We start from the raw sequence: 22528 nt of genomic DNA on the forward strand, positions 1-22528 counted from the left end.
CATAAAGAAAAAATTAACACAATTGCAAAAAGACCAATAGTGATTGTACTAATAGGAGACTTTCATTTTGTAATTCTCAGAGCTGTACAGAGCTAAGGAAGATAAAAGGAAAACCACTGTATAGATAGATATGAACAAACTTGGTGAATTTATAACTTAAATATTTATGGCACTTTGGAACCAGTACTTCTGCATATTATGTGGCATTTTTTACAAAAAAGGAAAGAGAGGAATTTCAATTAGATTGAAATATTGAAAGTATCATTTATAGACCATAATTCAATCAAAGTGTAGTAATCAAATTAGAAGGTGTAACATTTAAAATTGGTGAGGGATAAACTTTAGTGATTAAAATAGTGGAAGACTTAAATTGTTGTAGATATAAGAGTGGGTGAGTAAATTTGACCCTGCAGAAAATATGTTTCAAAGGGCCTCTCTCAAGAGCCTCCAGGGGGACAGAGTCCCCTCAGAGGAGCGAGACCTCCTTAGAGATTGTCCTCCAAGAGCTTCCCTTCTCCAGATCCTCTCTCAAGAGATTCTCCTCAAGCGATCCTCATAAGAGCTTTTCTCCAAAAGGATCTTTCCAAAAGGATTTTTCCTTCAAGAGATTCTGCTTTTTCTTATATAGGGGGTTTTCTCCTATGTCACCTCCCCTAAGTTCTTCCATCTACCAATCACAGTAGACGTTTTCCAAGGGACAGCCCATTCTGAATTCACTGCTGGGTTGACTAATCCCTTTAGTAAGTTTGAATCAGAAAAACTTCTGAATAAGTTTTCACCTCTTTGCTCCTGGCAAGTTTACAAGTTGCCTGACCTTTAATAGATACTTAGCACCCCATTGTATTAATTCTAAAAATAGGCATGGCTTAGAGAACTTTTTGCCTCATTATAAGTATGGGTTTAAGTACTTTCATTGTTTAGCAAGGAGTTTTCTCCCCTAAAGCAGTCTTAAGTATGGGTGGAGTAGAGGTCCTCCCATTTCTGATCCAAGTAGAGTTCTCACATTTTAGATGGGGAATGGTCCCTAATAGGGAATTGTTCCAATGGAGAATTCCCCAATGGGGAATTTTTTTAACATTCACAAGTCTGAGAAATTTCAAGATTTACAAAGGACAACCAAAAAACATAGAACCAAATAGAGACAAAATGAAATCTTAACAGATGGGTCAGAGAACAAATCATAGAGACAATAATTATGGAAGACAATGATAGTGATGAGACTACATACTACAATTTCTTGGGTGCATTTTGGATGATTAAGGAATTGGAAATAGAAAGGCATTTGCATGTTTTTTACTTGTCCATAGTACCATTAAAAAAATCATACTACTGCACAAAAATCCTATAAACAAATGGAAAAAAATCAAAACATAACCTACTGAACTTAATACAATAAAAAGTAATTACTAAAGAGTATTTGAAGAAATAATTTAAAATTAAATGGACACCATATCATTTAATCCTAAAGAACAAAAATAATTAAATCAAAATGATAATTAGAAATCATAGTAAACCTAATAAATATATATAAATGATTGTTAAAAAGAAAGTCAAATGGGCAAGTATCAAGAATGAAAAAAAGAACTTGTAATAAATCAGGAAAGCATTAAAACTCATTTTGCTCAATTTTATGTCAACAAAACTGATAATTTAGGGGGCACATAAGTGGCTCAGTGGATTGAGAACCAAGTCTAGAGATGGGAGGTCCTAGGTTCAAATCTGGTCTCAGATACTTCCTAGTTGTGTGATCCTGGGCAAGTCATTTAACCCCCATTGCCTAGCCCTTACTGCTCTTCTGCCTTGGAACCAATCCACAGTATTGGTTATAAGATGGAAGGTAAGAGTTTTTTTTAAAAACCTGATAATTTAAATGAAATGGATGAATATTTACAAATATATATAATTCTCAAATGAGCAGACTAATAAATAGAAAATTCAAATAACCCAGTCTCAGAAACTTGCTCAGTTGAGCAAGTCAAAAGGCAACACTCAAAGGAAAGATTGCCCAGGATTAGATAGTTTTAATAGTGAATTCTATGAAATGTTAAAAAACAATTTCAATATCATATCAATTATTTGTAAAATGAGGACACAGGATCCTACCAAACTCTTTCCATTAGATAAACATGGTTTTGATGCCTAAACCAGGGAGAGAGAGAAACAGAGGAAAAAAAAACCCTATAGACAGATATCTCCAATGGATGTTAATTTTACAATATTGAATAAAATACCAGTAAAGAGTCTACAGAAACATTTTAAAAACATTTTGTGTTGGATTTATAGCAGGAATGAATGCAGGTTTGACATTAAGAAAACTAAAAACATAATAGATCATATTAATTTTAAATTACAATTATGCCAATAGATGCAGAAGTTTTTTAAAAATAATACCATTTATTGTTCAAAAACATTAAACACCAATCTTTAAAAACTACTATGCCCAATTATATGGCAACAAATATGGCAATCTAGGTGATATGGATGAATACTTAAAAAAATATAAATTACCTAGATTAACAGAGGAAGAAATAGATTACCTAAATAACCCCATATCAGAAAAAGAAATTGAACAAGCCATCAAAGAACTCCCTAAGAAAAAATCCCCAGGTCCAGATGGATTCACAAATGAATTCTATCAAACATTCAAAGAACAGCTAATCCCAATATTATACAAACTATTTGACGGAATAAGCAAAGAAGGAGTTCTACCAAATTCATTCTACGACACAAACATGGTACTGATCCCAAAGCCAGGCAAGTCAAAAACAGAGAACGAAAACTATAGACCAATCTCCTTAATGAATATAGATGCAAAAATCTTAAATAGGATACTAGCAAAAAGACTCCAGCAAGTCATCACAAGGGTTATTCACTATGACCAGGTAGGATTCATACCAGGAATGCAAGGATGGTTCAATATTAGGAAAACCATCCACATAATTGACCATATTAACAAGCAAACTGACAAAAATCTCATGATTATCTCAATAGATACAGAAAAAGCCTTTGACAAAATACAACACACATTCCTATTGAAAACGCTAGAAAGTATAGGAATAGAAGGGCCTTTCCTAAAAATAATAAACAGTATGAATCTAAAACCATCAGCAAACATCATCTGCAATGGCAATAAACTAGAAGCCTTCCCAATAAGATCTGGAGTGAAATAAGGATGCCCATTATTACCGCTATTATTTAACATTATACTAGAAACACTAGCAGTAGCAATTAAAGAAGAAAAAGAAATTGAAGGTATTAAAATTGGCAATGAGGAGACTAAGCTATCTCTCTTTGAGGATGATATGATGGTTTACTTAAAGAATCCTAGAGAATCAACCAAAAAGCTAATTGAAATAATCAACAACTTTATCAAAGTTGCAGGATACAAAATAAACCCACAGAAGTCATCAGCATTTCTATATATCTCCAACCCATTTCAGCAGCAAGAATTAGAAAGAGAAAGTCCATTTAAAATCACCCTAGACATTATAAAATACTAAGGAATCTATCTGCCGAGACAAACACAGGAACTATATGAACACAACTACAAAACGCTCTCCTCACAATTAAAACTAGATCTAAACAATTGGAAAAACATTGATTGCTCATGGGTGGGACGAGCTAACATAATAAAAATGACAATCCTACCCAAATCAATTTATTTATTTAGTGCCATACCCATTGAACTACCAAAAAACTTTTTTACTGAATTAGAAAAAAACATAACAAAGTTAATTTGGAAGAACAAAAGATCAAGGATATCCAGGGAAATCATGAAAAAAAAATGCAAAGGAAGAAGGACTTGCAGTCCCAGATCTCAAACTATACTATAAAGTGGTGCTCATCAAAACAATTTGGTACTGGCTAAGAGACAGAAAGGAGGATCAGTGGAATAGACTTGGGGCAAATGACCTCAGCAAGACAGATAAACCCAAAGATCCCAGTTTTGAGGACCAAAACCCACTATTTGATTAAAAAAAAAAACTGCTGGGAAAATTGGAAGACAGTATGGGAAAGATTAGGTTTGGATCAACATCTCACACCCTACACCAAGATAAACTCAGAATGGGTGAATGACCTGAATATAAAGAAGGAAACTATAAGCAAATTAGGCGAACACAGAATAGTATACTTGTCAGATCTTTGGGAAAGGAAAGACTTTAAAACCAAGCAAGAGCTAGAAATAATCACAAAATGTAAAATTTTGTACAAACAAAACTAATGCATCCAAAATTAGAAGGGAAGCAACAAATTGGGAAACAATCTTCATTACAAAAACCTCTGACAAAGGTCTAATTACTCAAATTTATAAAGAGCTAAACCAGTTGTACAAAAAATCAAGCCATTCTCCAATTGATAAATGGGCAAGGGACATGAATAGGCAATTTTCAGTTAAAGAAATCAAAACTATTAATAAGCACATGAAAAAGTGTTCTAAATCTATTATAATCAGAGAAATGCAAATCAAAACAACTCTGAGGTATCACCTCACACCTAGCAGATTGACTAACATGACAACAAAGGAAAGTAATGAACACTGGAGGGGATGTGGCAAAGTTGGGACAGTAATTCACTGCTGGTGGAGTTGTGAATTGATCCAACCATTCTGGAGGTTAATTTGGAACTATGCCCAAAGGGCGCTAAAAGACTGTCTGCCCTTTGATTCAGCCATAGCACTGCTGGGTTTGTATCCCAAAGAGATCATAAGGAAAAAGACTTGTACAAGAATATTCATAGCTGTGCTCTATGTGGTGGCAAAAAATTGGAAAAAGAGGGGATGCCCTTCAATTGGGGAATGGCTGAACAAATTGTGGTATCTGTTGGTGATGGAATACTATTGGGCTCAAAGGAATAATAAAGTGGAGGAATTCCATGGGGACTGGAACAACCTCCAGGAATTGATGCAGAGTGAGAGGAGAAGCAGGAAAACACTGTACACAGAGATTGCTACACAATCGAATGTAATGGACTTCTCCATTAGTGCCAATGCAATGATCCTGAACAACTTGGAGGAATCTACTAGAAAGACTACTATCCACATCCAGAGGAAACACAGTGGGAGCAAAAACACCTAAGAAAAACAACTGCTTGAATACGTGGGTCGAAAGGATATGGTAGACTCTAAATGAACATCCTAGTGTAAACAACATAGAAATAGGTTCTGATTAAGGGCACAAGTAATACCCAATGAAATTGCACGTTGGCTGCAGGAAGAGTGGGTAGAGGGAAGGGAGGGATATAATGTGTTTATTGTAGCCAAGGAATAATGTTCTAAATTGACTAAATAAACTTATTCAAATGGAGAACAAAAAACAAAAAAAACACATTAAACATCACAAGAATAAATGAACAGTTCCTTATCATGAAAAATGGTAAGCATCTAAAACAATGGCAAAAATTATTAGTAATAGAGAAATATTAGAATTCTTTCCAGTAAAATTAGGAGTAAAACAAAGATATCCTCTAGTTACTATTACATTTGACATATTTCTAGATATGCTATTTATAGCAATGATACATGAAAATAAATTAAAGGAATAATGATAGACAAAGTGGAAATGAAGTGAACTGATATTTGAAGATATGGTGCTTTACTTAGAAAATCCTAGAAATTCAACTAGAAACAATTAATTAAAACAATTACTTCAGCAAAGGAACAGGATATAAAATAAACTCATATAAATAATTAGGTTTTCTGTATATTGTCAACAACCCATCAGAAAAAGACTATTCATTTAATTGGTCAGAGTTCTTAAGTCTGTTCAAAGTTGTTTTCTTTGACAGTCTTTAGTCATATAAATAATTTTTCTGGGTGTGTTTGCTTCATTTTGCATCATTCATATAAGTAGTCCTAGCTTTCTCTTAATCCAACCTTTTCTTTGTTCCTCAAGGCACAGTAATATTCCATTACCTTCATATGCAATATGTTCAACCATTCTCCAAATGAGAGCCACACCATTTACTAAAACAAAAGTTCTATTATAAACATTTTAAAAAATATATGTCATTTCCTTTGATCTTTGATCTCTTTGGGGTACAGTGTATTCCCAGTTAAGTAACTTTGGGGACTATAATTCCAAACAGCTTTCCAGAATGGTTAGACCAATTCATACCTCCAGTAATGATGCTAGATGGAGAAGGAGATACATGTTTTCTGACAAGGTAAGTTCTGTTTTTCTTGACTCTATTCATTTCAAAGGGGGATTTAAACAATCTAAATAAACAATTTAAACAAAAAAAAAACATCCTTTTACTTAGATGGGAGAAAAAGTTATGAGCAAAGGGGAAGGAATAGTGATGTCTACCTTAAAAAAATGGGAAAGAGAGCTAATGAAACATTTATAGAATACACAGAAAAAAGCATATGAAAATTGAGGTACAGATGTGCAGAACAGAATTGGAATTACCCTGTTAAATTTATTCTATATTTAAAAACAAACCAGCCAACCTTATATACTTGAAATTTGTGGTTTCACATGTACTTCTCTTTTCCTGTTCTTCTTTGTATATAGAATGATGTTTGCTATCAAGTTCATAATTTTTTTTTAAACCCTTACTTTCCATCTTGGAGTCAGTACTGTGTATTGATTCCAAGACAGGAGACCTCAGATGTGACCTTGTCAACTGGTTAGGGTATGATGGCCTCTGGCAGGTAAGGGCTAGGCGATGGAGGTTAAGTGACTTGCCCAGGGTCACACAACTGAGAAGTGTCTGAGGCCAAATTTGAACCCAGGACCTCCTATCTCTAGGCCTGGCTCTCAATCCACTGAGCTACCCAACTGCCCATTCATAATATTTTAAAAAGATTTTATGACATGGTTTCTAGTAATTTTGACAGTATAGTTCAGTTCAATTTTTTATCTGGGAAAAAGAAATCCTAGTCAAGCCAGATAACCCAGTTCAAATTCTATGGAATCTGGAAATCTGCCACACATTCATTTTGTAAAATATAATTTTTATTTTATTTTTTAAAAAAATATTTTTCCATGGTTACATGATTCATGTTGTCTCCCTCCTCTTTCCTACCCCCTCTTAGAACTGAAAAGCAATTCCACTGTGTTATACATTTATTATCATTCAAAATATTTCCATATTACTCATTTTTGTAATAGAGTAATCTTTTAAAACCAAAACTCCAAATCATATACCCATATAAACAAGTGATAAATTGTATATTTTCTTCTGCATTTCTACTCCAACGGTTCTTTCACTCAATGTGGACAGCATTCTTTCTCATAAGTCACTCGGGATTGTCCTGGATCATTGTGTTGCTTTTAGTAGCAAAGTCTATTACATTTGATGGTCCCATGTTTCAGTTACTGTAGCACATTTATTTTTAAAGTATTTTAAAATACATTAAAAAAAAAACCTTTATTGTCAGTCTTAGAATCAACACAGTGTATTTGGTTCCAAGGCAGAAGAGTGGTCTAGGCTAGGCAATAGGAGTTAAGTAACTTGCCCAGGGTCACAATTAGGAATATCTGAGGTCAGTTCTGAAGCCAGGACCTCCTGTCTCTAGGCCTCGCTCTCTCAATGCCCTGAACCACTTAGCTGGATTTTTGATTGATAGAAGTTATTGCTACATCACTTATATTTTCCATTTCATCCCATTGTCCACTGGTTGTTGGAGGCATGTTCATTAAAATGGCTCAGTGGGATTGAGAGCTAGGTCTGCAGATGGGAAGGTCCTGGGTTCAAATGTAGACTCAGACACTTCCTAGTTGTGAGACCCTGGGCAAGTAGTTGGTGGGGTGCAGAGGTGAACCCCCAAGGTTTGGGAAGGATACCTTTTGCAAGAATGCAAGACTTCAAAACTTAGCTTAAAATAAAGAGAGAAATTTATTAATTTGGAAGGTAATGTTGAATCTGGCCAGGAGGTGGAAGCCCGCCTCCTAGGTGGGACAGCATAGGAGGAAAAGCTGTCCCCCCCCCCCCCCATAAATTCTGGGGATTTTATACTATTTACAACTGTGAGGACTTGACTCGGGAGCAAGGGGTTGGGGGTCGGGGGAGGTTTGCCTCAAGGTATGGGGGTGGGGTAGACTAGACCTTAGATAGATGAGGTGTGTCTCTTTGTCCATCTCAATTCAATGGGACAATCAAAGGAGGGTAATCCTCAAGGTCAGATGTTTTGGGTTGGGAGTGAGGAGGACCTAAGAGCAAAGGAATTTCCCTGATAATAGTTTGCCTGCCCGAGTTTTGGGGGGGTACAATGCCCATGCCAAAGTCACCTAATGCCCATTGCCTAGCCCTTAGGATCTTCTGCCTTAGAATCAACATACAGAATTGATTCTAGGACAGAAGGTAAAAGTTTAAAAAAAAAAATTCCTTGCTTAGGTATTGGAAGGGTAGGAGAATGGGGGTGAGAGAACAAGAGGCTCTGGATCCTCAGAACTTCTCTCCTACTCCCGTGAGATTACTGGGTCCCTTCCAGAAGATAAATAATAAATGAACAATTAATAAATAAGTGATAACCTGATCTGGCAGCTTCTGTCCCTCCTGCCCCTCCCAGTCCAGACTGGCAGCGGGATAAACAAGTCCTAGGTTGAATCCAAGCTTCAGTGCGACCTCAGGCAAATCCCTTTCTGTCCCTGAGCCTCAGTTTCCTCAACTGAAAAAAAGAAGCCTGTTGGACCACAGGCTCTCTGAAGGTTCCTTTCATCTCCAGACGCCAGGACTCCGGAGAAGGGTCAGAGGGGGGAGCAGAGAAGTTGCCTGCATCAACCAGACCCAGAGCTTTCCTCCTGGTCCCGGAGGATGCAGGTCTTGCACTTTCCACTCCGGCACAGAGTACTTTGCAGACAGTCCCTGAGACCGGAAGCTCCACCTTCGCCCCTTCCTACCCGCCTGCTGGATGACGTCACTGAGGAGGCGGGGCCTCGGCACGCAGGTTGCCGCGTCCTCTCTTCACCAATGCTGAGCGCCGCGTCTCGCGCCGTGGCTCGCGCAGCCGCCCGCTCTGCCCGAGCCGCCCGCGGAGCCGCCAGCTCCCGCAGCCGTAGCGTCCGCGCCACCGTCGTCACTACCGCCGTGATGTCCCGAGCGGTCCGCGCCTCCTCGGCGGCCCGGACCCTGCCGGCTTCCGTGCTGGGCACGATGGAGATGGGCCGGCGCATGGACGGGTCAACGAGCGCGGCCGTCGTGCAAGCCTTCCTGGAGCGCGGCCACCGCGAGCTGGACACGGCCTTTATGTACAGCGACGGCCAGTCCGAGAGCATCGTGGGCAGCTTGGGCCTGGGCCTGGGAGACGGCGGCAGCAGAGGTAAGCCAGACGGCTCCCGGCCTCCCGGGGGTCGTGCCAACCCCGATCCCCCAAGACTGGCATGTGGGCATGCGCCCTGGAACCCTTGACCTGAGTTGTGGGTCTCCAGCCTGTGCAGCCCCATCCATTCCCACACAGCCCTGCCCAGGGGGCAAGGAACCCCGACCTCTACCTGTTGCAATCGAGGGCATGCATCCTTGGACGCTTCACCTGCCAACTTCTATCTCCCTCGCCCCGCCTTGTACTCTACAACCGCGGGTGCCCCAGTGATAGCTCATCTCCAGATGGCTTGCCAGGTATCTTTATTCATCCTATGACACTACCTAATGCCTCCCTGATGTAGTCCAGAAATTCCCTGCCCCTGTACCCCAGGAACCTTGAGAGATTGGCCCAAGCCTTCACAGGATTCCAAGCTATTGGGCATCAGCTAGTTTAATAAGCACCAGTACTCCCCAAATGCCCTCATTACCCCCATCCAAGAGTTTGAGGTACCTGAGTGTCTGGTGTGTGTGTGTGGTGATGGTGATGGTGGCAGCTAGATGGAAGCCAGGGGCTTGGACCAAGCTCTCCTTGCTCCTTTGCATTGTGAAGATTAAATTTAACTCTAAATTTCTGGTGACCCTATTTGAAATATAATCCAGTCCAACCTTTTATAAATTAACCCCTTTTCCCCCTTACAGCATGCATGTTTGGACCATTTAGTCCGAGTCTTGACTTTCCACTAAGGTGGATAACTGTTATCTTACAAACTTGTGATTGTCCAGGGTCTCCATTGGGGAGGCAGGGTCTTCCTTGCCCTGGATAGGGTTTGAAGTGTCTGTCCTGGAGGGTTGAAGTACAGGGGTGCCCTGACTGCCAAATAATCTACTGAAATCAGAAGATCCACCTCTAACCCTTTCACTGTCATTCCACACTGTCCTTCCAGTAGCAGCCCTTAGCTGCTGTCTTCTCAGATTTTTAAAATATTAGAGCTGGAGGAAACTGTAGAACTCACATTGGGAGAAGGACCTTACAAAGTAAATTGTCAGAATGTAAAGAGCTGTGAAGGACCCTGGAGATGATTTCATTCAACCCCTATATTATAAAGAGAACTGAGATTTGGAGAAATAAATGAACTTATATCAGTGAATGTATTGTAGATGGGTGTAGAACCCAGGTCTTATCATTTGCAGTTCACTGTTCTTTCTCTCCCATGGTTGCTTCTGCCCCTTTTTTTGGAATTTGACTTTTTCATCTTGTATTAATAACAACTAAGTAGCAAAGTATTATTATCTAATGTGACCTTCCCAACTGCCTTGGGAGATGTGCAATCATCATCCTTATTTTCAGAGGAAAAAACAGGCTGAGTTAAGTGACTTGCCTAGGGTTGCATAGGAAGAAGTAGGATCTGACCTCAGGTTTTCCTGAATCCCAGACCAGCCATGTGACCACCTAGCTTCTTTTGAGTTTAGTAGAATAAGTGCTGGTTTCTCTGCCTCTTTTTATATCATTTCACCTATCTGGGCATAGATAGGATCATTGAATTAGAAACTAAAGGAATCTTAGAGATCATCTGGTCCAATCTTTTCATTTAACAAATGAGAAACTGAGACTTAGGGGGATTAAAAGACTTTCTCAGTCACACAGCTAAGTGAATCCCTAGTAGATAAGGTCTTCCTAACTCCAAAGCCAAGGCTCTAATTTATTTGGCTATAAAGTAGTAATTTTAGATTAAATGGCCTCCAAAGTCTCTTCCAGCTCTAAACCTGCTATCAGAGTTTCTATCGTTTTTCATTGACCTTTAAACCTCTTCTTCTTCCCTCCCCATGCCCAGAACCAAAGTTCACTATGAGAGAGAGTTGAATTTCTGGTTTGGAATGAAGGAAAGACAGGGAGGAAGGTGATATTCAGTAAAATTCACTAAATTCACTAAATTCTTCCATTCTAGGCAGTTGAATGGAATCAGGTATGAAAAGATCACAATAAAAATTATACCTCATTTTAACTTAGAATTCTTAGGTCAGGGCTGGACTTGATATTTGTCCTCACCTTTTGTCTTCCTGTCTTCTATTCCTTTTCCTCTTCCCCCTAATCTCCATTTAATCTGAACACATTATTTAAAGCTGGAAGGATCCTGGTGGGCATCCAATCCTCCAGCTCCTTCCTTTTCTGTTTAAAGAAATAGGTCCAGTAAAATAATTTTCTTTAATTGGAGTTTGCTTGCTTTCCCCCAACCCACACTTGTGAGATTTAAAATGGTTGAGGTCTTAAACTGTAGTGATTAAATAGTGGAAGATATAAATTGTGATAGATATAAGAGAGGGTGAGTAAATTTGGAAAATAGACTTCTTTTTCTTCTTCTTTTTTAAACCCTTCCATCTTGGAATCAGTACTGTGTATTGGTTCCAAGGCAGAAGAGTGGTAAGGGCTAGGCAATGGGGGTCAAGTGACTTGCCCAGGGTCACACAGCTGGGAAGTGTCTGAGATCAGATTTGAACCTAGGACCTCTTGTCTCTAGGTCTGGTTCTCAATCCACTGAGCTACCCAGCTGCCCCCGGGGTGAGTAAATTTGACCGCAGAAATATGTTTCACTACAGTGTCTTGGGTTTTAAAATCAAATATAAGGTGGTCGCCAGGGAAATATTCCCAATTATTCAAATACCCAAGTCAATTGGGTTTTATAGAGATTTTAATTAACAATACAATGAGTAATCAAAGAAAGAGAGAGAGAGAGTAAGAAAGGAATAAGTATGAAGGGCCTCAAGCCAATATGACCTAGACCTGAGTCTTAAAAGAGAAATCAGTCACTTTTTTTAACACTCACCACAAGGTCTGACTAAACAAGGATTTTAGTGACACCAGGCCAGCGTCCTTCCTCAAAGAGTCTTCCAGCCAGAGATTGCTTCAAAGGGCCTCTCTCAAAAGCCTCCAGAGCTCCTACCCCAGAGGGACAGAGTCCCTCAGAGGAGCTCCTCAAGGAACTCTCCTTCAGAATGAGAGTCAGAAATCAAGATCCTCAGAATGAGTCTTCTCAAAATGAGCTCCCTCAGAATCAGATCCAGCTCTTCTCTGAGCTTTTATTTTTAAGGGCAAAATCTCCTATGTCACCTCCCCTAAGTCCTTACATCTACCAATCACTGTAGATGTTTCTAAAGGACCGCCCATTTTGAATTCACAGCTGAGTAGTTTTAATCTCTTTAGTAAGAGAGAAAAAAATGCTGCTGTGTTGACTAATTTCATTAAGAGAAAACCTCTGAGTAAGTTTTCACCTTTTAGGTCTAAGTAGTTTACAAGTTGCCCACCTTTATAGGTACTTAGTATCCCATTGTATCAATTCTAAAACAGTCATGACTCAAAGAACTTCCTGTCCCTTCCATAAGCATGGATCAAAGTACTTTTCATTGTTCTCAAGGAGCTCTCTGTCCTAAAGCAGTCCTAAGTAGGGTGGAGTAGGGATATTCCCAAGGCAAGGAGCCCCCACACTCAAGTAGAAGTAGAAGATTCCCCAATGGGGGAAACCCCTAACATTCATAAGTCTGAGAAATTTTGAGGTTTACACACTCATTTTGGCAGGTAGGAGTGATGCTCCCAGGGGGTGGAACCCTGATTACCCTGCTCCTTTTTTCATGAACCTAGGGGAATATGGTGGGAATACACTTACTACTTGCCAATCTAGTTCATGACCCTCTACTGTTGTGCTTCCCATTTATACAAATATCAGTCAGAATCACACCACTGAATCTTAGCAAGCATTTATGTAATCCCTGCTATGTGCCAGGCACTGTGCTAAGCTCTGGGCGTACAAAGAAAGACAGACAATAGTCCCTGCCCTCAAGGAGATCACAGTTTAAGGGGAAGAAAACATGCAAACAACTATGTACACAGACAGCAAGGTGGCTCAGTGGATAGAGCACCAGGCCAAGGTTGTGGGTTCAAATGTGGCCTCAGACATTTCCTGGCTATGTGATCCTGGGTGAGTCACTGAACCCCATTACTGCTCTTCTGCCTTGGAATTGATATTGATTCTAAGCGGGAAGTAAAGGGTTTAAACGACAGGGCAAAAGCAAGAATAATAATATTTACTCCTTAGAAGGGAAAAGCAAGAAATAGAACATTTACTCAGTAGAAGGCAGGAATAAAAATAATTATAACCTTTACTCAATTCTAACATTTAATTATTAAATAATTATAACATTTACTCAATAGAACACAAGCACAAATAATCAAAATATACCAAACTGTGCATAAACTTGGGTCACATTCTCCTACCACAGCATACACTGTCTTGGGGGAGGAGGTAGGAGTAGACATCAGACCTTGATGGCCTTGGTCATAGAGTAGTCGGCACCATATAGAACTACTTCTCTGCTATCTGCTGGCCTTCTGGTCCTCACAACTTTTCTCTTGGGCCCAATTGCTTTTCTGTTACTCTAAGGCTGCTGAAATGGTTTTGAGCTCTTTTAGACCCTCTGTCTCCAGGCTCCAGGCATTTTTCTTTGGCAGTCCCCCATGCTTGGAATGTTCTCGTTCCTCGTCTTTGCCTTCTACCTTCCCTGGCTTCCTTCAAGTCCCTCCTAAAATTCTGTCTGCTACCAGAAGCTTTTCCCAATTCCTTTTGATTCTAATTGCCCTCCCTTTGTTAATTATTTCCCATTTAGCCATTATATAACTCCTTGGTATATTTTTATTTGTTGGCTCCTTCCGGTAAGATTGTGAACTTCTTGAGAGCAAGAACTGTCTCCTGCCTCTTTTTGTATTTGCGACGTAGTATAGTGTCTGGCATATAGTAAGTGATAAGTAAATGTTTATTGATTAGCTTTAAGATAAAGCCATTCTTGTCATAGTGCTGAGAAAGTATTAAACTATTTATTTCAGTGACAGTAGTTCCCTTAGTTCAGAAAAATGTCAAACTCCATAGATCTTCTCTGAGGCTTTGAGTTTTTCCCTCCCAAGTTAGCAATAAGGCTACATAACCTTTCTGCAACCAGTTCTTCAAATAGCATGGGGTTCCATTGTTTTCTCATCAGCCCTCAAGCTGTACATCTTCTCCATTTATCATAGTTAATTGCAAAGAAAGCTCAAAGCTTGTCTTTTCTTCTCAATTTCCCCCTTCCTCCTTCCATGTAGGTCAATAAAAAAGCTACCTAGGCAATCCTCTGTAAGGTTTCCATTTTGTGCAGTAGGTAGTAGTCAAGGGCAATAATGGCTTCCTCTAGCCCAGTGATGGTGAACCTTTTAGAGATTGAGTGCCCAAACTGCAACTCTCATGCCACATGTGAGCCACCCCCTTATCCTGGACAGGGGAGGAAGTGTTCCCATTGGGCAGCTGGGTAGAGGGGTGGGTGATGGGAGAAATGTCCTCAGGCATGATGGAGAGAGGGAGGGGAGCAGCTCCCTCCAGCATAGCATGCTCTGGCACACATGCCATAGGTTTACCAACATGGCTCTAGCCAGTCAGCTTTCAGTGAAGCAGCGCCTCCTTTCTGATCAGCACAGTTCCCATGAGAACTCACCTTAATTCTTCTTTGAGCATTTGTATTCTGTCTTCTGTCACCTGCCTGGCCTAAGTCTTCCATCCTCATTCCTGCTTCCCCACTCTCAGCTTCCTTTCTTGCTTATATTTTGATCTAGTTGTTTCCTATCCCTCTTCCTCTAATCATTTGAATCAGGGCTTGCTCATAGGTAGGAAACTGTGCCATGTGTTCAAAGAGATGGCAATACTTTTCTTGTTTCCTGAGGAATCTGTATGTAGGTAAAGAAGCAACAGTCAGACTCCAACATGGTATGACTGATTGGTTTAAGATTAGGAAAGGAGGTCAGCTAGGCTGTATATTATCACCTTATTTATTTAACTTTTATGCCAAGTACATCATGTGAAATAGCAGGCTGGGTGAATCAAATGATAGAATTAAGGTCGCTGGGAGAAATAAAAACACTCTTCAATACGCAGACGATAGCTACTCTGAAGGAGAAAGTGAAGAAAAAACCTAAGAAATCTCTTGATGAGGGTGAACAAGGAGAGTGTAAAAGCTGGCTTGAAGCTTCACTTCAAAAAAAATTAAGATCTTGGCCACTGGGATGGAAGCAGCGTCAGATTTTATATTGTTGGGCCCAGAGATTACTGCAGGCTATAGCCATGAAATTAAAAAAGCTCCTTAGAAGGAAAGCTATGGCAAATCTGGGCAGTATACTAAAAATCAGAAACACTACTTAAAATCAGAAACAAACGTCTGTATAGTCCAAGCTTTGGCTTTTCTGGTAGTAATGTGTGGCTGTGAGAGTTGGACTACAAGGAAAGCTGAGTGCCACAAAACTGACACTTTCAATTTGTGGTGTTGAAGAAGACTTGAGAGTCCCTGGAATAGCAAGGAGATCAGATTGGTCAATACTTAATTCTGTCTATTCACCGAAAAGTCAAATTCTGAAGCTGAAATACTTTGACCACATAAGGAGAAGACAAGTCTCATTGGAGAAGACCCTGATGTTTGGAAAGATTGAAGACAGAAGGAGAAGGAGATGGCAGATGATAAGATGGCCAGCGCCATGCAAGTAAGGAATGTGAGCTTGGACAGGCTTCTGGAGACAGTGGAGGATTGAAGTGGAATGGGATGGGCCATGGGGTCAGAGTTGGACATGACTGAGTGACTGAACAAGTACTTCTTATAATCTTTAATATGAAATTCAGAATGTTTACCTTTCTGTTAGCTATGAATATAATTGTTCCATATTCCCTAAATAATTATTTGAGTTATAGTTTTTAATTTAAGTCCAAATTATGAAAATAGACTTCCTTATCTGAGAAGTGGTTTTCCCTAAAGCCCTCTGAAAGATTGTTTCAAACATCTAGTAAAGTTACTTTCCCAGAGTTTCTTACACAGATTTTTTTTTTTGCTGCTTTTGGCAAAGTGGCCTTCAGTGCTTTAGTGAAAGAAGCAGTGTTTTACACTTGACTATTATCTCTTACTTTTGTAGGAAGGAGATATTAGATGACAACCTTACAACAGAGTGCTAAGAATGTTGGTTTTAGAGTAAGAAGATGTGGGCTTGTGATGTATGTAGGCCATGCCACCTCTTGGAGGACTCAGTTTCTTCATCTGAAAAATGGGGATCATAATTGCTCTGGAATGTGAGGATGACCTGGAGGTGGTGTATTATACTGGAAAGAATACAGGTTTAAGTCACAGAATCCTAGGATCACCAATATATGGCTGGAAGGGAACTAATAGACCATTTGATCAAACATCTTCATTTTACAGATGGGGAAACTGAGGCCCAAAGAGAGAATTTAAATGACTTGCCCAAGGTGACTTGGGAGTAAGTGGCAGAGCCAAGATTTGAAACCAAAGTCTCTGACTCCAGATCCAGCATTCTCTCACAGCCCCAACATGCTTCTCATGAACCTGTGTTCATTTGTGCCAGTTGTGACCCGCACAAGCCCCTGCCTTTCTGGGGGCCTCAGTTTTCCTCTCTGTAATGAAAGGTTTGGACCAGATGCTCTCCGAGCCCCTTCTAGCTCTAACATTGTGCGGTTTGTGGGAAGAGCATCCTGAGTCCTGGGAAGAGCACTGGGTCAGCAAGGGCAGGGTGGAGACGTTGCCTCTTGGGGTCCAGGGTTTAGCAGGGGATTTACTCTGTTTGGTGAGTTAGGTTGAACAGAATCTCAGCTGGCTCCCACCACCTTTTTCCCCAAGCAAAAATCGCCACCAAGGCCAATCCCTGGGATGGGAAGTCACTGAGGGCTGAGAGTGTCCGGTCTCAGCTGGAGACCTCGCTGGAGCGGCTGCAGTGTTCTCGAGTGGATCTTTTCTACCTCCATGCACCCGACCATGGTACGCCCGTGGAGGAGACCCTGAGCGCCTGCAATGACCTGTACCAGGAGGTGAGAGCAGAGAACGGCAAAGCGGGGAGGGCTTGGAGGACTTCAGAACCCAGAATGTCCGAGCTGGGAGGACCCTCAGAACCTGGAATGTCCGAGCTGGAGGGGCTCTTAGAGCGTCAAGCAGTTGCTGAAGAGCCGGCACTATGCTAGAGCTGGCGATGAACGAAACAGCCCTGCTTACAAAGACGTTCTTTTCCAGTCTAAAAGGGGAGACAAGTAGAGGTGAAAATAGAAAGGCAGCACCTTGGAGCAGAGACCTAGCCCTGACCTGATAATGGCATCTCCATCTCTCTGTCTGTCCGTCTCTCCCCCACAGGGTAAGTTTGTAGAGCTCGGTCTCTCTAACTACGCCTCCTGGGAAGTCGCTGAAATCTGCACCCTCTGCAAGAGCAAGGGCTGGGTGCTCCCCACTGTGTACCAGGTGAGAATCGGCCTGAGCCTGGGATGATGCTGGGCCTCCTGGGGACCCTTGTGGGCCTTGACTAGGTTCCCCTTGACCCAAGGGCAGGGCCCCTTTCTGCCATCAGATGGTTAGACTTGCCAGGAGCTTGAGAGACCTGCCCCTCATTTTGCAGGGGAGGAATCCAAGGACCAGAGAAGGGAGCAAGCGGCCCCATGTGACACAAGCCTTTGTTCTTTTCACCACCACCCCATGGAGGGAGGTGGTAAAAGGAGCCCTGGCTTTGGAGATAGTGGACCCGAGTTCAAATCCTAACTCTACCACTTCCTGCCTTTCTCTGTGCCTCAGTTTCCTCATCTGTACTTCCATTTTGGCCTGAGCCCCCAGCCAGTGTATTATTGGCTCATGATCTCTCCTTCCCTGGTCTGGTATGGAGGGTTGTCCATTCCCTGAGCCTCCCCAGCTCTTCCTCCCCAGCTGTGCTTTCCCCCTCCCCACAGGGCATGTACAACGCCACCACCAGACAAGTGGAGACAGAGCTGTTCCCTTGCCTGCATCACTTTGGATTGAGGTTCTATGCCTACAACCCTTTGGCTGGTATGAGGAGAGGCCCCCGCAGAAAAGGGGGGGATCCCAGAGTGTCTAGGATGGGATTGTAGAATGAGGATGTGAAAGTCAGGAGATCTGGGTTCAAATGTGGGCTTTGACACTGGCTAGCTGTGTGTCCATGGGCATTACTTAGCCTCTGTCCAAATAGGGAGAACACTCTCTGCACTTGCTACAGGAGTTATATGTGGGTGCCACTTTTCAAAATCTAATCTGTTTGGCTATTTTGGTGTCCTTTGACCTCACTCTGTGGGTTCAGCTCAGGAGTGGGATGGAGTTGGAATTCAGGGGTGCCCGTGGGAGTGAACGAGGGCCCCAAGTTGGACCCTCCTTTGCTTGAGGCCAGGCCGCCATGTACGTTCTCCCCGATCCCCTTTACAGCCTTGACTGTTGGCCAAGCTCTCGGCCCCCACGATGCCCTTCGCCCTTGGTAGAATCCTCAGAATCTCATTTCCTCTTTGTGCTCAGGTGGGCTCCTGACTGGCAAGTACAAGTATGAAGACAAGGACAAATCCCAGCCTCTGGGCCGCTTCTTTGGAAATAGCTGGTCCGAGACCTACAGGAATCGGTGAGCTGCGTGTGGGGGAAGGAAGGAGGTCTGAGATGGTGGGGGTCTTTGGGGGAGACTCGGGATCTCTGAAACCCTGGACTTGCCCCATCTGTGACACTGGGAATGAGCCCTGGCCCGCCTCTGGGAAACCATCCCACATCTTAGAGCCTGAGAGGACCTTCAGTTCGATTCAATAAACCGAGTGCTAAAAGACAAAAGACAGTCCCTGCCCTCCAGGAGCTCCCATCTCAGCATGCCACCAATATGTGCAAACAAGCCATAGAGGGGATAAGTAGGAGATGATTCAAATTGGGGAAGCGCCTTTGAGGGCATCTGATCCAACCCAGAGCCCAACAAGAGCCCCTGGTCACCCTCCCACAGGTCACTCTCCAAGCTCTGCTCGAAGACCTCAGCACCCCCCCCCCCAAATGCTCAGGCAGCCCCTCCCCTTTTGGACCCCTCTCATTGTGAGGAAGGGTCCTCTGGCACGGCCGCCCACTGCCCCTACTTGTGCCCTGTGGTGCCACGCAGAACAAAGCTGAGCCCTCCTCCGCAGGGCAGCCCTTCACGTGGGTGACACGCGCTCTCTTGCCCCCAAACTTAGCCTCGACACCCCCAGACCCCCAGATCCTCTTGCCCGTCTTGTAGTCTGTGCCCTGGAGGGTCCCCACCTTCCTCTGGACACTTCCCAGACTGTGGCGACCAGCCCTAAGACGTGCCTTCCCTTGGGGTGTCACGGGACGAGCTGGGGGATCCTGGGGATCAGTGATGTTCTTGGGTAACACACGTGAATCAGCAGAGGTCACTTTGGGGGCTTCGGGGTCCTCACTGGGAGATTCGGGGTGGACGGCCCCCGGGGTCACCTGCTGAGTAGCCTCGGCTGATGGACCCCATCATGGGTTGTCTGCCAGGCCCTGCTGAGGCTGGTCTGGGCCGGCTGACCAGCGAGCCTCCCCCTGTGTCCACTCCACACAGGTTCTGGAAGGAGCATCACTTTCAGGCCATTGCTCTTGTGGAGAAAGCCCTGGCGGCCTCGTACGGGGCCAGCCCTCCCAGCATGACGTCGGCAGCCCTGCGATGGATGTACCACCACTCGGGGCTGCAGGTAATGGCCCGGCGCCGCCCCGGGGGCCTCTCAGGGACACACTGCAGGCAGCCTACAGGGAAAGGGCCTGAGGGAGAGCCTCCAACGCTCTCGGTAATGCACAGGGAAACGGCGATGCCTGGGCCGGGTATGCCGCGGTGCCTTTCCTTAAATGAAGGGCAGGTGCCAGACGGGCCGTCATGGAGCATCGAGAGACGCTGCCCACGTCCCAGGCCCTCGGCCGATGAGTGCTGAGGAGGCCGAGAAGGGACAAGATGGCTTCCCCTGGGACGAGCTCCCGGTCTGGGCTGGGCTGTCTGCTCTGGACCTCCTGAGCCTGTGGCTGTCCTCACCTTGGGTCACTGTGTGGCCAGGATGCACTCTCCGTCCTTGGGCACTTTCTTCCTCCCTCTGAGTGTCCCCTAATGGGCATCTTTCCATCTGCCTCTGAATTCCCTTCTCGCTCCTTCCTGTTCCCTGTCAGGGACCTGAGTTAGAGTCCAGCCTCGTGCCACAGGCCTCAACTCCCTCCTCTGTAAAATGGGGACAAGGAGACCTGGAGGGAGGGAATAAGCTATCTTGTGGTTTGGTCTGACACATAGAATGCCACAATAATGGGAAGGAGGTCTGCAGAGGGAGCCTCAGCACCGGGGGAGCCTCGGGCTGCTAAAGACATGATGGGCTTTGTGCTGGTTATTAAACACTGACTCGCCCACCTAGCTGGCTTTCTCCCTCCTCTCTCCACAGGGTGCCCGGGGAGACGCCGTCATCCTGGGCATGTCCAGCCTGGAGCAGCTGCAGCAGAACCTGGCAGCGTCTGAGGAGGGCCCCCTGGAGCCCGAGGTGGTGAGGGCCTTTGACCAGGCCTGGCACCTCGTGGCCCACGAATGTCCCAACTACTTCCGCTAGGTCGAGCCCCAGGGCTGGGGGAGAGAGGCCCCCCTCACTGACCCTGGCTGTCCCCGAGCCCCACCAGCCAGCCTGTGCCTTCATCTACATCCGCCTGAGCTCTGCCTTTCACACCGTCCCATTCTGAGTCCTGGTTTTTCTGGCCTCCTGCCCTGTGGTTGTCTCTGGTAGCAAGAACAAGGGCCGAGGCTGCTCTGTCCTGTCCTCTTGGAATAAATAAAAGCAGGTGTTGAACCAGAGAGTGGCCTGGAGTGGATGATGAACAGGGCTCTTCTGGGGTTCAGGGTTCACTGGGGCCTTGGGGGAGAATTAGAACATGGAGGGGGCAGCTGGGTGGGTCAAGAGCCAGGCCCAGGGATGGAAGGACCTGGATTCCAAAGCAGCCTCAGATACTTCCTAACTGGATGACCCTGGGCAAGTCCCTTAACCCCCATTTCCCAGCCCTTACCACTCTTCTGCCTTGGAACCCCAATACAGTATGGATTCTAAGACAGAAGGTAAGGATTAAGAAAAATGAATTGAAGCCTCCCGATGGATGAATCCCCAAGCCATATAACCAGGCTGTCTGAATAAGACTCCTCTGCACTTTACCCAGCCTGCTGTTGGCCATTTGTAATTTTAGGTTTTCCTGGCCATGGATCCTAAATCTGCCCTCTGGCCCATCCTACTAGACCAAACAAGCCCATCTCTCCTCCCCTGGCTCCCCTATCTTTTCCAGGAAAAGCAGCCCCAGGGCCTTCAGTCTGGGGGCAGTTGGCTTGTTTCATGCCACAGCAGCCCCCTCTTTGCGGGGGGCTCCCTTTCTTTTCCTATTTGGGTTCTCCCCAAATGAGAAAGGTACTTTTACTGGGGAAGGGTTCCACAACATGAAACAAAACTTGGACCTTTTGATTGGAATGGGAAGTGCTAGAGAACTGTGTTTGGATCCTGGCTTTTGATTTTGTTGAAAACCTTCAGTCCTAGAGTTGAGACTAAGTGTATCATTTCCAAGGCAGAAGAGCAGTAAGGGCTAGGCAGTTGGGGCTAAGTGACTTGTCTAGGGTCACATAGCTAGGAATTGTCCGAGGCCATATTTGAACCCAGGACCTCCAGTCTCCAGGCCTGACTATCCCTTGAGCCACCTAACCACCCCCTGGTTCTTATTTATTTTTTGACAATTATTATAAAAATAAACATTTAATTATGTAATCAGATAGCCTACAAACCTCTCGTCTCCTCATCTGAAAAATGTGAATGATACCTGGACGATTCTGTGAGTTAATAAGGGCTTAACAGCTGTTTCTGGAGAAGGGCCTGAACTTTGGAGTGGAACTCTGGCCTCAATTGGGAATACCAGAGGTCTAATTTGGTTTCATCTGAAGCCAGAGTCCTGGGCCAGTCACTCTTCCCCTATCTGTAAGAGGGTCACTGGCAGTGCCTGTCTTCCTCAGTTGTTGTGTCGGAGATTCTGTGTAAAGTTCTTTGCAAACCTCACAGTGCCCTAAGAATGCTGTTACTCTGAGAACAGAACACTTATGGGGCTGCCATTGTACCATGAAAAGTCTTTTAATGGTTTTACGCATGCATTTTTCTAAAGGCCAGAAATCCCCTGTGGTCCAAAGAGCCTTTTTTCGGGCTTGGTCAAGCTTCAGGAATCAGTGAAGCCTGTCTCTGGTGGAAAGTAAACAAGAAGCAAGTTTGACTCTGCTTGGCCCAGGAAGACCTTGCCTTGGTGCCTTTGGAAAGAAGTGGGTTTAAATCTCACAGGATTTCCCAGCTCTGACTTCTCATATCCCCAGCACAGTGCTGGGAACATAGTAGGTGCTTAATAAATGCTGATCAAATTATTACTCCATCTTCCCAGCTACGTGGCTGCCAGT

General features: G+C 43.7%; 1 protein-coding gene across 1 annotated transcript; it reads left to right on the forward strand.

Annotated features, from left to right (window-relative positions):
- The first annotated feature begins 8138 nt into the window (after window positions 1-8138).
- On the forward strand, window positions 8139-20908 carry LOC100027693 (aflatoxin B1 aldehyde reductase member 4-like). The gene is made up of 7 exons (XM_016422081.2): window positions 8139-9262; window positions 16933-17120; window positions 17437-17541; window positions 18021-18117; window positions 18595-18694; window positions 19652-19781; window positions 20508-20908. The coding sequence occupies exons 1-7, from the start codon at window positions 8758-8760 to the stop codon at window positions 20667-20669; spliced, it is 1287 nt and encodes a 428-aa protein (XP_016277567.2). The 5' UTR covers window positions 8139-8757; the 3' UTR covers window positions 20670-20908.
- Window positions 20909-22528: the final 1620 nt, after the last annotated feature.

The sequence above is a fragment of the Monodelphis domestica genome, chromosome 4 (assembly GCF_027887165.1).
Source record: "Monodelphis domestica isolate mMonDom1 chromosome 4, mMonDom1.pri, whole genome shotgun sequence".
Taxonomy (NCBI): Eukaryota; Metazoa; Chordata; class Mammalia; order Didelphimorphia; family Didelphidae; genus Monodelphis; species Monodelphis domestica.

Coding starts and splice junctions, on each gene's coding strand:
- LOC100027693 (XM_016422081.2), top strand. CDS start 8,758: ATGCAGGTCTTGCACTTTCCACTCCGGCACAGAGTACTTTGCAGACAG. Junction 18,695..19,651: donor TCCGAGACCTACAGGAATCG/GTGAGCTGCGTG, acceptor CACTCCACACAG/GTTCTGGAAGGAGCATCACT. Junction 19,782..20,507: donor ACCACCACTCGGGGCTGCAG/GTAATGGCCCGG, acceptor CTCTCTCCACAG/GGTGCCCGGGGAGACGCCGT.